This window comes from Salvelinus sp. IW2-2015, linkage group LG15 (genome assembly GCF_002910315.2).
Source record: "Salvelinus sp. IW2-2015 linkage group LG15, ASM291031v2, whole genome shotgun sequence".
Classification (NCBI taxonomy): Eukaryota; Metazoa; Chordata; class Actinopteri; order Salmoniformes; family Salmonidae; genus Salvelinus; species Salvelinus sp. IW2-2015.
Genome location: NC_036855.1, coordinates 18128893 through 18144802, shown reverse-complemented (window position 1 = coordinate 18144802; position 15910 = coordinate 18128893). Strand labels below are relative to the sequence as shown.

General features: G+C 40.9%; 1 protein-coding gene across 5 annotated transcripts; it reads right to left on the bottom strand.

The window, feature by feature from the left end:
- Window positions 1–4111: 4111 nt before the first annotated feature.
- rflna (refilin A) lies at window positions 4112–15164 on the bottom strand. Of its 5 annotated transcripts, none has more exons than XM_024001917.2 (4): window positions 14821–15164; window positions 14330–14556; window positions 7190–7299; window positions 4112–6138 (listed from the first exon to the last, which is right to left on the bottom strand). In XM_024001917.2, exons 2-4 carry the CDS (start codon window positions 14543–14545, stop codon window positions 5805–5807), a joined length of 660 nt encoding a protein of 219 aa, XP_023857685.1. In that variant the 5' UTR covers window positions 14546–14556; window positions 14821–15164; the 3' UTR covers window positions 4112–5804. The 5 variants fall into 5 exon arrangements, with proteins under 5 accessions (XP_023857685.1, XP_023857687.1, XP_023857684.1 ...); XM_024001919.2 differs by having other exon boundaries at window positions 14967–15164; XM_024001916.2 differs by having other exon boundaries at window positions 14330–14699; window positions 14821–15163.
- Between the last annotated feature and the right edge of the window lie 746 nt (window positions 15165–15910).

The following is a 15910-nucleotide window of genomic DNA, read 5'->3' as shown; positions in this document are numbered from 1 at the left end:
CTGATGCTGTTCATGTCTTTCTGTATACTTTGATTGCCATGTATTACATTGTTGCAAATGTGTATGATCACCAATTGAATAGCCTATTTTAAGAAAGACTATTTTAAATTGAGAGGTGGAAAAATAAAAAGACTAGATATAATGCAAACAGCTATCTTGGATCTCAGGAGAGAACCGAAGATACACTATATTGCTGACAAGTGTATAAAATCGAGCACACGGACATGCAATCTCCATAGACAAACATTGGCAGTAGAATGGCCTTACTGAAGAGCTCAGTGACTTTCAACATGGCATCTTCAAAGGATGCCACCTTTCCACAAGTCAGTTCGTCAAACTTCTGCCCTGCTAGAGCTGCCCCGGTCAACTGTAAGTGCTGTTATTGTGAAGTGGAAACGTCTAGGAGCAACAATGGCTCAGTCTCAAAGTGGTAAGCCACACAAGCTCAGAATGGGAGCCCTGGAGCGCATAAAAATTGCCTGTCCTCGGTTGCAACACTACCAAGTTCCAAACTGCCTCTGGAAGCAACGTCATCACTGTTCGGAACTGTTCGTCCGTCGGGAGCTTCATGAAATGGGTTTTCATGGCCGAGCATCGGCTAGAGTGGTGTAAAGCTCGCCGCCATTGGACTCTGGAGCAGTGGAAAAGCGTTCTCTGAAGTGATGAATCTCGCTTCACCATCTGTTAGTTCGACGGACAAATCTGGGTTTTGTGGAAGCCAGGAGAATGCTACCTGCCTGAATGCATAGTGCCAACTGTAAAATTTGGTGGAGGAGGAATAATGGTCTGGGACTGTTTTTCATGATTTGGGCTCCTTAGTTCCAGTGAAGGGAAATCTTAACGCTACAGCATACAATGACATTCTAGACGATTCTGTGTTTCCAACCGTGTGGCAAAGGTTTGGGGAAGGCCCTTTCCTGTTTCAGCATGACAATGCCCCCGTGCAAAAAGCGAGGTCCAAACAGAAGTGGTTTGTCGAGATTGTTGTGGAAGAACTTGGCTGACCTGCACAGAGCATTGACCTCAACCCTATTGAACACCTTTGGGGTGAATTGGAACGTCGACTGCGAGCCAGGCCTAATCGCCCAAAATCTTGTGGCTGAATGGAAACAAGTCCCCGCATCAATGTTCCAACATCTAGTGGAAAGCCTTCCCAGACGAGTGGAGGCTGTTATAGCAGCAAAGGGGGGACCGACTCCATATTAATGCCCATGATTTTGGAATGAGATGTTTGACAAGCAGATGTACACATACTTTTGGTCATGTAGTTTATGTTTAAAGCTGATCTAGTTTTAGAAAAATTAACTATCCCAGTCTAAATTGCTACCACATAATATAATGCAGTGGAAACCAGCCGCCACAAGTGGGTGCTAGACTCTTATTATTGGATGTGGTGGTTGGGACAATGAGCTGCCTGCATAGCTTTGCCACACACAGCTTCGCTGACAGTGAACAAAGTATCATAAAACACAGGAGGAGAAGAAATGTCACGTTGACAATCAAATGAGTGGTTAATGAGGGGGTTAAATGCAGTGATCTGAGGTCCAGCAATTATGACTTAATGAACCCTGGGGTTAATTGTGAACAATACCCAGAAGTTGTGCTAACAAAGACATGCGTTTCCTGACTGGTAAAACTGAACGTTCTTTTTTTAAACATTTTGCTTGTTCTGGGAACGTTTATTTTTATGTTGCAGGGAGGTTCTAAGAACGTTTTACTCTGGTTCCGTGAACGTTTTCCTTGGAGGTTTTATTAACAACTTTCAGTGGATGATTCAATAAGAGTTTTAATAACACTGCTAGCTTATTTTGGGTTAACTTTTTACTCCAACCACAGATAGGACATACGGAAATTAATTTCCTTAAGCATTCATGCAACCACATTCTTTTTTTTAGTGTGACAGCATCGGTGACATTCAAACCTATAATCTTCTGTTCTCTTTACATGGAATTAGTCCACTGCGGCACCGGGAGGGAGCTAGCATGTCATGTTTCTTTTACAAATACAAGCTGTTCATTTTAATATATTCAAACCATAGAGATAAATAGAGTACTCATTTTTGTACCTGTGCAATTATAGCATCTGTGACTGCATGGGGAGCACCATTGAGGCAATCTCCATTTTGAAGTCCATTTTATTCACGATTGGCTTATCCCTCCTGATGACCCAGTTGGACATGACTCCAACAGGGTCACCTGGAGGGATCACTCCAACAGGGTCACCTGGAGGGATCAGACAATGAAGTTGAAGTCTCACCCAGTTAACTACATTAAAATGGTAGAACCCCTCAATGGTGCTGCCTATGCTAATACGGCCTTTTGGCCAATAGTGGCCTCTATCATTCTCTATGATTCAAACAGACTCCATTTCAAATGAAACAAGCACTCATTAAGATCAGGTGTGGCCAATTAGTGTTTTGTTGATGCTAAGAAGGGAATGTATATGTTTTTAAATAACGTTCTTAGAAAGTTCTCTGAACGTTACTAAAGTTTTCTTGTGGTGTTTATGGAAAGTTTTCTTAACGTTCTCAGAACAATTTAAGAACATGACTTTAAATAGAACCATGAGGAAACATTATGCTGAAGTACTGAAATTGCCACAAAAGAACGTTGTTAATGTTCTTGTACCAATTTGAGAATCTGACATTAAATAGAACCATGAGGAAACCTGTTGGAAACACTATGCTTTAGTACTGAAATTCTCACAGAAGAACGTTATTTCTTAACGTTCCCTGAACTATTTTTAAACCAGTTGGAGAATGTTCCTAGAACATTACCATTTTTTTTTTTTATGTAACTGTGTTTGAACTTTTAGGAAACCTTCTGTTAAAGTAATGAAATACCAAGAAATAACTTTTTTGTCAAGTTCTGTAAATTTGCTGAGAATGTTCCAAAGCCAAGCAGAGGTGAAGAATAGTATTTTAAATTCTTGTATGGAGCACTTTCGGATTATGCTAAAATGTAGACTGCTGCTGTCAACATTGGTGAAAAAATTATTGCATCGGAGCTACTAGAGTGCGGGTTTTCCTTTTCTTTCGAAGCACTTTTGGATTATAACAGAGTATATCTCTAAATAGATGGCTCTGGGTTATACCAACTATTCTCATGTTCTATGTTTATCCCTCTGTTGTGCTGAGACTAGCTACAATTTCACAACTGACTGCCTTGTAGCTTTAGAGGAACAAATGAGAGTGGAGCATTTAGTTGTAAAGTCTTGGTTGGGCCCAAGCCCCAGTCACAGCTCCTGTGTGACATCTTAATCATGTCTGGTGCTATTAGCTTCAGAGTGAGGAAGGAGGTGCTGATGGATTTGTGCTACTGAGAAGACCATGGGGCTCGGAGGCATACACCCAAACCCTTCTACGTGCCCTCTGCCAAACGAGAGAGGCAGAGCTGCTGTTATTTTAATATCACTTGGATATTAATAGGATGGATTTATGGGACAGAATAGTGCTTGAGTTATAGATGCTAAATATTCAAGCTTTGGAAACGACCATGATTGTGCTAATTGTAGAAGTGTTGACTGTAATTGATATAAGCATTTCTGGGGAAAGTTCTGCCTTTTTACTTTCAAGTCTATGAGCTTCTCATTTTAATTTTTCCTCTCCTTCTCTCACTCGTTTACTCCTGAAAGTGTAGGGCAGGGCAGAACCTTCAACAGTTAACTAGTTGCGCCACATTTAATGTGACCTTTTCCCTGGCGCTCTATGTCTGGGGAACTTCCTTTTTCCTGTGCTGCTGCTGCTGGAAAAATTATATTCCTTTCCTTTGTGGTGAACACAAAATTAAAATAATGGCCTGTCTTTAATAATGGAGAAGCCATGGGAATGCTGCTGTGAATTTAAGTCAGGTTGTCAACTGCAGCTTTGTGTTCCAGGCTTTTAGGCACTTTTAATCTGCTGAAAATAAAATATTGAGAATACAAGAGGCCATAGTGCACTTTGTGTTTTGGAATTTAGTTTTTTATTCAATTAAGATATACATTTGTCTTTTTAAATTATTTTCTCTTGTCCAAAACAAAAAAAGATGATTGACAGAAAATATACAAAAATATAAAGAGAATGCCTCAATACCACATATACAACAGAAAAGTATTTTACAAGAACAAAATCAACCGTTAGCGAACACTAACTTTAATAATAAGAAAAACAACCAAAAACAGACCCCTAGATTTTCATCACCTCAAACGTACCAATAATGACTTCTCAGATACCTTCTGCACATCACATAAACCCACAACAATCTTTCCAGTGAAGTATCTTTCTGTGCAAGCCACTATAATACCTATGGTTCAAACCCTCAGTATTGTAAGTATTCAGAACATCTTAACCCTCAAGAAACCCTCCAAAAACCGCTGATAAAACTGCACAGTCTCTCTCCACTTTCTCTCTTTACTTTCTTCTGTCCATATTCTTGAGTGTACAAAACACACCTTTCTTTGTACATTTTCAACACCTACATTAACTACAGTTTTCATTTTTTTTTTATTGCTCAATATATCAATTAAAAGTAGGGAATACACATTTTCAATGAAATAGAGTAGAGATTTTTTTTTTTACCTGAGGTAAGATATCTGAATTCATAATACACAGTTCAACATTTACCAGGTTCCATAATCCATATGTATATAAGACAGACAAAAAGAGGTTGTGAGCCAGATCAGGCAATTCTTAATAATCTATATTACATCTGTATTATTTTCCTACATCACCTGATAGCAGTATATAAATCCAAGCCACCCATTTCCTTATCTAGTATATTACAACAGTGTGCTAGAGAGAGTAGCTGTTGCGATTTTTATGGTTGTGTTTACCAGTCTGCCAAACAATCAGGACATCAGAGGTTAGAGCTGTCTAAAAACAGACAGAAATGTTCCTCAGGTTTGCCCAGCTAGTCACAGTATTAACTGGTTAGCTCTGCTCTCCCTCCTCATTGGATCCAAGTTCGGCATTTCCAACTGGCAGCGACAAAGATCATCTCCTTCACCAGAGGCATTCTATAACAGAAACCTTGACTGTCTGTCTGCCTGCTGTTTAAGGTGCCTGCTAAGACTCTGTTTCTGACTGGTTGTAGAAAATGGTAAGAGAATGTGATATTTTCCTTTAAAAGACCTTTGTCTATCAGACAAAAAAGGCAGATTCTAGAGTTTATGTCATGGAGATGTGGTTTGGTGTCAAAGCAAGACAGCAGAGCCGCAGAGAGGAGTTCAAAATCACTGGAGGTGAAAATGCTCATGACACCCTCAGGACATGTTGTGATGAGAAATATGCACAGTTGTGAAGTAGATCTAATGCAGGAGTCCTTTTTGACAGTTCGATGAGGTTGAGACAAAGACATGACTCACTACTAGGGTGAAACCTCCTTTGATACAAAATCTTTGGTCCAATCTTTCAAATGCTAAGTATTGCATTTCTGTTTCCCCCTCTTTTCAGAATACCCACATCATTTACACAAAGGCTGCTTTTCATGAGTCTGTGTGTATTCACACATTTTCCCTTTTGAGCATTCATGAATATGTCATTTCTATAATACATATTGACAGTCAACAAGATGTGTAACATACTACCATCAAGCCTTAATTAGTCATGTTCAACTATCAGAGGTGTGTCTGGAGATGAGACGAGGCTACAGACTGGCAGCGCTTAACTCAATCAGACAAATAATGAACCATGAAGTACAGCTCTTTAAAGGCCTATGTGATTCGCTGTACTTCCCCTACAGTACCCCTAATATATTATGCAATATGACTGTGTGTGTGTGTGTGTCCATTCCATAACAGTAGGATTAGCCAGGCAGGGATCAGGTTTAGAGGTCCTCTGTATAGATGATGCAAGGGCTGCTGTCCTCACTGGACTCCAGCTGGACGGTGGAGACAAACCAGCGGCGGGAGCCCGTAGCGTTGTAGTTGAGCGTGGTGCGGTAAGTGTTCTTGGCGTGTTTGGGGTACACAATGGTGGTGCTCTGGTAGTGCAGGGGCCTCTGGCGCGGCTCTAGGTATACCTGTGACTTGTAACTCCTCCAGGTGCAGTTCTGCATGGCAACAACCGTCTCGCTGTAGGACGTCACCGTTGGAACAGGAGCACAGTACACCTGGTCCCGGTAGTGCTTGTCTGAGTCGTACTTCACCTCAGAGTTACACCTGGGGAGTAGAACGAAAGACATTGGATTAAGTACCGAAGTACTTTGAAGGGCAAACATTAAGTAACAGATTAAGCAGTAATTGGTATAGAAGCTGATCACTAGATGGCACTATTAAGTAGGGCTGACACAATTACTGTGTAACAGACGGTTATGGATGAAGACTATCATTATTTTTGGGGGGAGGGGCGATCAACTGACTAAAGACCAGAAGGCCGGGCATTCGTGTGGCAATTTGACTTGTAAACTCATAGGTACACTTGCAATCGCTGCCTGGTATTGTGATGTTAACTGATGTGGCTCATGCAATGGAATGTTTTTTTGTAATGTCAGTTGAGATGAATCAACAAATTTGGGTACACTTCCTTCTTTTACTTCCTACTTTCCAATGGTCGCCAGTCCACCCATTATGCCATCATTGACTTAAATGGAGACACTTGTTCTATTCATTCTATTTCTATGGCAGCACATGCAGTCAGGAGCGAAGGATAAAATGTACTGTATGTCAAAATGTATATACACAGTACCAGTCAAAAGTTTGGACACACCTAATCATTCAAGGGTTTTTCTTTATTTTTACTGTTTTCTACATTCTAGAATAATAGTGAAGACATCAAAACTATGAAATAACACATATGTAATTATGTAGTAACCAAAAGTGACTACCTCATGAAGCTGGTTGAGAGAATGCCAAGAGTGTGCAAAGCTGTCATCAAGGCAAAGGGTGGCTACTTTGAAGAATATAAATATATTTTTGAGTTGGTTACAATATGATTCCATATGTGTTATTTTATAGTTTTGATATCTTCACTATTATTCTAGAATGTGGATAATAGTAAAAATAAAGAAAACCCTAGAATGACTAGGTGTGTCCAAACTTTTGACTGGTACTGTATATAGATATTATTTTTAAGAAATGCTATTTGAACGGTTATTACGGTGAACATGGTCATTTGGCTGGCCAATTACCATCATCCAAAATTCCATGACTGTCACAGCCCTACTATTAATAGCAACCCATTCTGTATGTAGTTTGGTGAAGGGTCACTCACTTGATCTCTGTTTCAGGTTTTGGGTTGACCTCGATGCTCTCCCCAAAGAACACAGGGTACATGCGTGCCCTCGGGTCCGTCCCCGTTGAGTTCAGGAGAAGGTACGGCAGCTAGGGGAGGATAGAGGTATGAGGTTAGGCAGGCCATTCATATAAATCCATCACTTTATCCCGTTAATGTATAAAAACGAACATACTGGTGGTGAGGGGAAGTGAGCTGGCAAGTGAGGGAAGTGAGCCGGCAGAATCGATTCTCAGGCAAGAGTAGGTGTCATCACAGACTGTCCTGCGAGATCACACTACTAGTGCTCTCTACCTAATACAGAGAACAGTTTCTTTGGCTGGCAAAGATGCAGGCTCTGAATCCACCTATAACAGGACAGGAACTCACAAGAGGAGTCCTGTGTTATCTCCCCCAGCATTCACACAATACAGCTACAATAGATGAACACAGCCTGGCTAGAAAGAGGAAATGGGGATGTATGTCTACGCAACAAGTAGCAAACAGAACACCACTACTTTTTTCATTCACATAATTACATAGTGGGACAAGGCCATATGAATTGTTACAGTAGCTGTCAATCTCTTTTAACTGAGCCCCCAAGCAGCCTAGTGGTATGCTTCTGAAAGAACTGAAAAAGCCAGCCAGCATGTCTGCCTGTTGTGTAGCTGAGGGGGCTAGTTGAGAGTGACCCTCCACCTCTTTGTGTCCTGAACCTGGGCAACGTCACTGCTCCACCTGCTCAAGCCATTAGAACCGCTCTGCTGCCTCCACTAAATCAACCCCACAGAGAGCCACCAGTCCAGACACCCAGCCCAGCCAAGAGCAGACAAGGCTGACCAGGACAGGAGAGAGGCTACTGTCTGTCTGTCTATCTGTCTGCACTACACAACAAACCCTGTCCCAGAGAGATCATATACATGCTTCGGTTAATTTGATTTCAATTGACTGTAAATGAATGAAGCCTTGTAGTCAGTGTTGTCAACCTTATGGTACGTACTGTATGCATCTCATCATAGTATGTAGCCTAGTGGTTAGAGCGGCAGGTAGCCTAGTGGTTAGAGTGTTGGGCCAGTAACTGAAAGGCTGCTGGATCGAATCCCTGAGCTGACAAGGTAAAAATCTGTTGTTCTGCCCCCCAGTAGGTCTTCATTGTAAATAAGAATTGGAACTTAACTGACTTGCCTAGTTAAATAAAGGTTTAAAAAAAAATATCACGTATGGCTGAGTCTGACAAACGGGTTAGACCATGTCATCAGAGAGTGAAATACTGTCTAGTCTGAACCAGACTTGGTTTACCTGTTACACCCAGCATTCTGACTGAGAAAGACCCTATGAGAAGGCCTCTGCATAGGGACTCTGCTGTCCTGTCCCACCGTCTGCCTAGAGACCAATAAAGTAATAGGCACAAACCCCTACACTGTAGCTACTGCTTCTGGAACCAATTAGCAAATTCTAAATCCTTTGCCAAGTCTATACAGTGCTGCTGTCTTAGCCCAGAGGCACGCACGGATGACATCTAGTCATAATGCCATCCAGACAATATGTTTTATTGTGAGTCCAAGACGTCCAACTAACACTTTTATGTGTAATTACAGGATCTCTCCAAACACAAACTTCCTGGATCAGCTATATCATTCTGTTCCCACCAGCTCTCTTTCTCTCCCTCTCTTTCTCTCCCTCTCTTTCTCTCTCTGTCATTACAAAGTGTAGATCGAGGAAAGTTGTCACATGTTAAGGTTTGGCTGTACATGTCTCTCCAAACCCATACAATTGCTCTTGGGACAGGTCAGAACAGGCCAAGGGCACAGCAGAGTTGCCACTCAAATCACTGTGCAGCACACAGCTTGTTTTACCCAAACCCCCTAATCGGAACCGGACAAAACCTCACTCTGTAGGCTGTACTGTACCACAGCTTGCAACTTCAACTCTGCTGAGTATATCACTCTCACTCAGATGAGAGCTAGTGTAACCAATAACCATGCCACCCTCATTGCTGTTAATCCCTGTCAATCTACCTTCATCTGCAAAGTCATTAATTTTCCACTGTGTGCTGCTGGCATCATCATATTAAACGAGTGTGATTGGCATGTCTTCTGTGCTCTGGCAGGAACAGCACCCTCGCTGTTTTTCCAGGGGAATGAATATGTTGGCAGCCTTTGAAAGTGTAAACACTTGTGAATGGTAGGTGGGCTCCAGGCTAGGAGCTCCTCCATCTACAGTAGGGATTAACATTGGCAACCAGAATCGCGGGACTGTCCCGGGACCACTCTTCACATTTCCCGAAAGAAATGTAATGACAAGGGAAATTAAATGTTCACCTAATGTCGCACTACAGCATTTCCACAAAACACACACATAGCACATTATCCAAACAGGTTGTCACATGGAAGCCTTTAGCCTAGCATATATACTTCACACAAAGTCGCCATAAATTGAAAGCACACGCATAATTGACATTGCTGGACTGCACACAAGACCCGAATGCAGTTTAGAGTTCTCATTAGAACTGAAAATGTGATCCCGGTCCTACCCAAGCCCGGTGAGCTGAAGCCCAGGCCTGGTCCAACATAACAGAAATGAAATGAGACCGAACCCCCCAAAAAAGCCAGATTTTTAGAAAACAGTAAGCTATATTGATTTATACTGTAGAGTAGAGACAAGGAAACTGCCGTTGGGCCTAGAAAAAGCGGTGAGAAAAACTCAGTTTAGTTCTGATCAACTAGTTATGAAAATATTGGAATAAAGTAGGCTAATACAATTGAAGGCATGTATCAAATTCTTGCTTATACTGAAACTTCGAAAGTCATATCCAACCGTTATATGAATTCTTAGCAATAGTCGTGTGTGGTCACCTACATTATAATTTCAGTACCGTTTTGATTGGGACAGCGCCATCGAGCTGTTTTGAGACAAACCGTGGGGACTCTTGTAGATACATCAATCAATGTCACATTTTAGTTTTCACTGATCTCCGTTTGGATATTTGGGAACAATTAGGCTGGGGACATGTTAGCTAAATTGAGGTGAGTGCTAATGATACTCCTTATTCTAGTTTGCTCATATATTAGTTGATCAGAACATTTTACTAGCATGTTATCGGCCTACACGTGGATTTTGCTCTTCTCTCGCCTGTTCAACTCCCGACCAAAACCATGTGACTTGTCTGATAATCAATCATTGTGATTTTGCTTCACTGAATCTCTGTCTGTATATTTGGTTAATTGAACTCTAGCTGGACCAGTGGAAGTGGTAGCTCATGTAATCGTTTGCTCATCTATCACTGACTAGAAACATTTAGCATGCAATAATGTAACCTACATCAATAGTATCATTTATCTATTGACTCGAGTAGTAGTCTTATATAGCCTTATATAGAGCTATTTTCCTATCGTCACAATCCCACTGAAACCCCAAATCCTGACTACTTCTCGCATGAAAATTACTAACTTTATATTGTAATCCATAGGTAGCATTATCAAAGCACGTCTCGCCTATGTAGCCTATGTGAAAATAGGCCTATCACATTTCCCCCACTTCTTTGCGTTGTCTCGTATTGCTGCCCATATGAGAGCTTTGGTAGAGAATGTGTGATCACCAAACGGTATGAGAGTAGATATATTTTTTTTTAGTTGGTCCCCGTTAAGATACCTTGATATTTAAACAATGTCCTCTCTTCATGTCCCCGTTATTTATGAGCTGATCTGTATAATTATTAACTCGATTTTGCCAAATAGGAGATATTCTGTCATTCGTTGGAGGTTATCTAGCAAGCTTGGTCATTTGACTTTTATTTGACTGCGGTTACAAAGTTTGTATGTTTCGATAACGCTATAGCCTACTCCGGGTGCGCTCTGCTCCGGGTGCGCCCGAGCGCACTCTTTGTCCATATGCAGTAGCCTAGGCCTACTGCTGAAAGGCGCTGAATTAATTTAGGAACATGATAACGCTCGGGAATTTATGAACGGCCTGTTTCGCAATTCACAACAATGTCATTGGCGATCAAAGTTACACTATCGTTACCATCAGTTTCACTTGCTGTGAAATATTTACATAGTGGCGCAGCCAAGCCGGCAATGTGGCGCAGTGACAATCTTATTTTGCGAGAACCCTGGCATAGTAACCATATATTGGCTTTAAATGGGCACTTCCAATTTTTGTGGTATTTCCCGGGACTTTCGGGATAAATATAAATTATTACCCGTATTGAAATTTAGTAGATCTTCGGGAAAATGTTCATCCCTAATCTACAGTACCCAGGCAGCTGGACACATACGGAACTCATTCTCCCGGAAGCACTTCTCCACCCACCTAGTCGACCTGGTGTGCAGCTAAGCATAAAACCACATACAGTACAATACACACTCAGACAAAGAGCAACTCTCTCACACACTCGAGGTAGATCACGAGAACATGGAGTAAGGAAAAACTCTGCCCATCATCATCACACAGTAAACTTCTGACTGAGTATAGTAGATGTCCTCAAACTCTAGCATCACTATCAATATCAACACTAAAGCTGGAATAAGCACCTGATGACTCACAACACGAGTCTCCTTTCTGTCCTATACACTAATGCAGGGATATTTATAGTGCTGACTGAGCTCCTTGACTGGGCCAGAACACAGACTGGTGAGAGGGACTCTCAGCCTCCCCCCATATGAAGCTATAACAGTGTAATAAACCATTTAATAACCAGAATATAAAGCAGGAGTTTGACTGTGATACAAATAAATGTCTATCCAAGGGGATACTGTTGAACCTGCTCACCCCTCCATTGACAACCTCCTTTCATCTGATATGCTGCTTGTCAAGTTTTCTGCAAGTGCATGCATGTCTGCCTACTGCCAGTGCCAAGCATGCACATACGGTATATAAAAGAAAATCACTCAAACTCCCACCAAAAAATGCTTTGCCAGCCTTTTCTAATGGAAGATATATATTTTTTCCATACATATGCAATCCCATTAAAGGTATTGGAATCACAAGCAGAATCAGCCCCAATCAAAGCTTCTGTTTGAAGGGAAACCACAAAGCAGGGGAGTTCCACCAGTCCCCACATCCAGGGGATTAGGACCATATCTCTCCCTTTCAGGCCTCAACAAACCAGTGTCACGCAACTCCCATCTACTGTATTGTACTGTATGTGCAGTTGGCTGCTGGCTTCCCTCTAAAAGCACACATAAATGCCATCTAGACCTGTATGAACATGTTCCTTTGATAGCTAAATTAGGAGTGCCTTGGTAACAATTTTTAAAATATAAATGACCTTTGTTCCTCAGTGGGATTACTACACTTCACTCAAATCATAGCAAACGATTGATACAACTTATTATTTCTAACCAACATTACACAAATTGCATTTCTTGATCAAATAATAATACATCAAAAGTGTGTCCTCTCCCAGGTGTGAGGCACTATTCACACTATCTATTTATTGGGGATTTCATGCCGAAGCATGTGCCTGTATGGGCTGTCTGGTTTCCAAGCTGGCATTGGCTGCAGTGAAAGGGTAGAGCCAGGTTATAGTGTAATATTCTGCACGAGCAGCAGCATGGTCGACTAGAGGGCATTAACCTGAGAGTTGTCAGTAATGGAGACCACAACAGACCCAAGGAACTAATCAGATATAATCACAATCACACTCTGTTTTGTCCCCTCACCCATTTCCATTGCTACCACCACACACACTCACAAGGTTAAAGTGTTTACACATTGACCTAGAGTTCTGTTTGTTTCTATGGGTCACTTCAACTCTGGACTGCCAATGAACTTGCAAACTATTCCATCACGAATGGGACAGACAGAGAGAGATGTTTGACATCCGCTGTGACTCTCTTGTAACATTCCTCATTGACTCTTAAGTATGGTTAAATATTCACTCAAGAGGCAAGAACATATCAAAACAATTGGAAATAACCCAGATTGATGCTTATCCCTTTCATGGAACATTAACAGAGTGGGTGTTTTGGACACTGCTTCTCTTGGGGTTTCTGCAGTGAAAAGTTAATTATTACAAATGACAAAATCACCACAAACAATTGAATCCATTTTAACACAGAAATGAGAGAAAGCTAGACCATTGGTTCTATTTCATCCAGTCCTATAGGCTACAAGTATTATAACACATACTACCTACAAGTATTATAACACATACTACCTACAAGTATTATAACACATACTACCTACAAGTAGTCTAACACAAATAGCCTACATATGGAACCAATCTACAGATATTATAACACAAATACCTACAAGTATTATAACACATACTACCTACAAGTATTATAACACATACTACCTACAAGTATTATAACCACATCAATACCTACAAGTATTATAACACATACTACATAAACAAGTACGTTATAACACATACTACCTCAAGATATTATAACAATCAATAACCTAACACAGTATTATAACACATACTACCTACAAGTATTATACACACATACTACCTACAAGTTTATAACACATATACCTACAAGTATTTCAACACAACTACATACAAGTATTATAACACATATACCTATCAAGTATTATAAACTAATACTACCTACAAGTATTATAACACATAATACCTACAAGTATTATAACACATAATACCTACAAGTATTATAACACATAATACCTACAAGTATTATAACACATAACACTTGTAGCCTATAGGACTGGGTGATCAGATCCTAGATGTTTGATCTGAGGCCTATCAATAATTTATCCATAAACTTGTTTATTATTGTTTGAGATTAATGATCCTGAATCCAAGCAATCATCAAGACATGTCAGAATTCATTCAACTATATGATTTCTAATGATAAGACTGAATCAGAACATGTCTAGGCCTATGCGCTGCACCAGTGAAATTCCAAAAGTAAGAGGAAAACCAGATGTTTAGGAGTAAGAAATGTGCAAATTCATGTATCTGTTCAAAACAAAACAGTTTACATACTACCATGACGGACACATGGTGTAACAATAAAGTCAATCAGAGGGTACATAGCTGCAATTCCTTCTGGTCTTGCTCAAACAATTTCAGTTTTATTTATTTATTCAGAATTGCGCACTTGTTGCGCACAATGCGCAGAGCCAGCGGCACTTGTAAGCTATCAAAACACATTATCAAATGTTGCTTACCAGTTTGCCTTCTTTGCTCTCCTTTTTATAGTATCCATGGTTCTCGACTGGCGTCGTACAACTCCCGGAGCGCGACTCGAGCAGACCGGGGGACAGCGAATAGAAGGGCGGACTTGGACTCGGAGGGAGTCCCGAATCCGGACTGTCAAGCAGTCCCTCCCGATTCTTTCCTTTCAGACTGTCATCCATAGCTTGTAAATGTAGATGCCCCACCATTTCTGGGAGAGCTCAAAACAAAAACCAGGCAAAGTCACTCAAAGCGATGACGAGCCAACCAATTTTCTTGAAAGACTGCAACCCAAAATGCGCACAAATCCCGTCATTCGGAGATGGGCAATCCCTGTTCAAATTCTTCATTCAAAACAGATTTCTAAAATAACACATTTGAAAATAATATTAGAATATTGTCATTACATTATAAAACCATAACTTCAATTTGCCACACACTAATCGCACGCTGTGCCAGTGGGCTATAGCCCTAATTCACAAACCTTTGATTTGTTATTATAGCCTAACAGTTTTATCTCCATCAGACGGTCGGTAAACAGTATGTCATCCCAAACGAATACTCTCAAATAATAAATAATTGACAAGCAAGAAACTGAAAGCAAATTCCAGAAACTCCCTGACAACTAACCAGAAATTATATTGTCGTTATATTCTCGATTCAAATACGTTCCAGAAAGCAATGGAAGTCATATAAAACAATATGACTTTATCCCACTGTAACGCAGCAGTCTATCTGGCAGCTACAAGCCGACTGTCTGCTCTGCGCTGAACTGAACAGACGGATCTCGGAGAGGTCCCTCTTCAATGTGCCTGCCAGCTTTTTTTGCACCTGGAGCCAATCCAGCCCTGATGATCTGGATCAGTTCCAGGCACAGTCGACAGGGCGAGCACGTCCGCACTGCTCCTCCCAGGTTAGTTGGGGCTATGTGACTGATACTACACTATTATAATATATATATATATTAAATGTAACCTTTATTTAACTAGGCAAGTCAGTTAAGAACAAATTCTTATTTACAATGACGGCCTACCGGGGAACAGCGGGTTAACTGCCTTGTTCAGGGGCAGAACGACAGATTTTTACCTTGTCAGCTCGGGGATTCGATCCAACCTTTCGGTTACTGGCCCAACGCTCTAACCACTAGGCTACCTGCCGCCCAACAATACTTTATTATAAAATGGGAGGTTCGAGCCCTGAATGCTGATTGTTTGACAGCCGTAGTATATCAGACCGTATACCACGGGTATGACAAAACATTTATTTTTACTGCTCTAATTACGTTGGTAACCAGTTTATAATAGCAATAAGGCACCTCGGGGTTTGTGGTATATGGCCAATATACCATGGCTAAGGGCTGTATCCAGGCACTCTGCGAAGCGTCGTACATAGTATATTGGTATACCACACCACCTCGTGCATTATTGCTTAATAACTCAGAAAGTCAGGGAAAGTGGGAGTATTGTGAGTGTAGCTATACAAAAGAGAGATAATGTGTTGAATGAATAGCATATATGCTACAATAAGCCATGGAATTTACTACAAAAAAATTATTGATCTTTTAATTTGGCTCA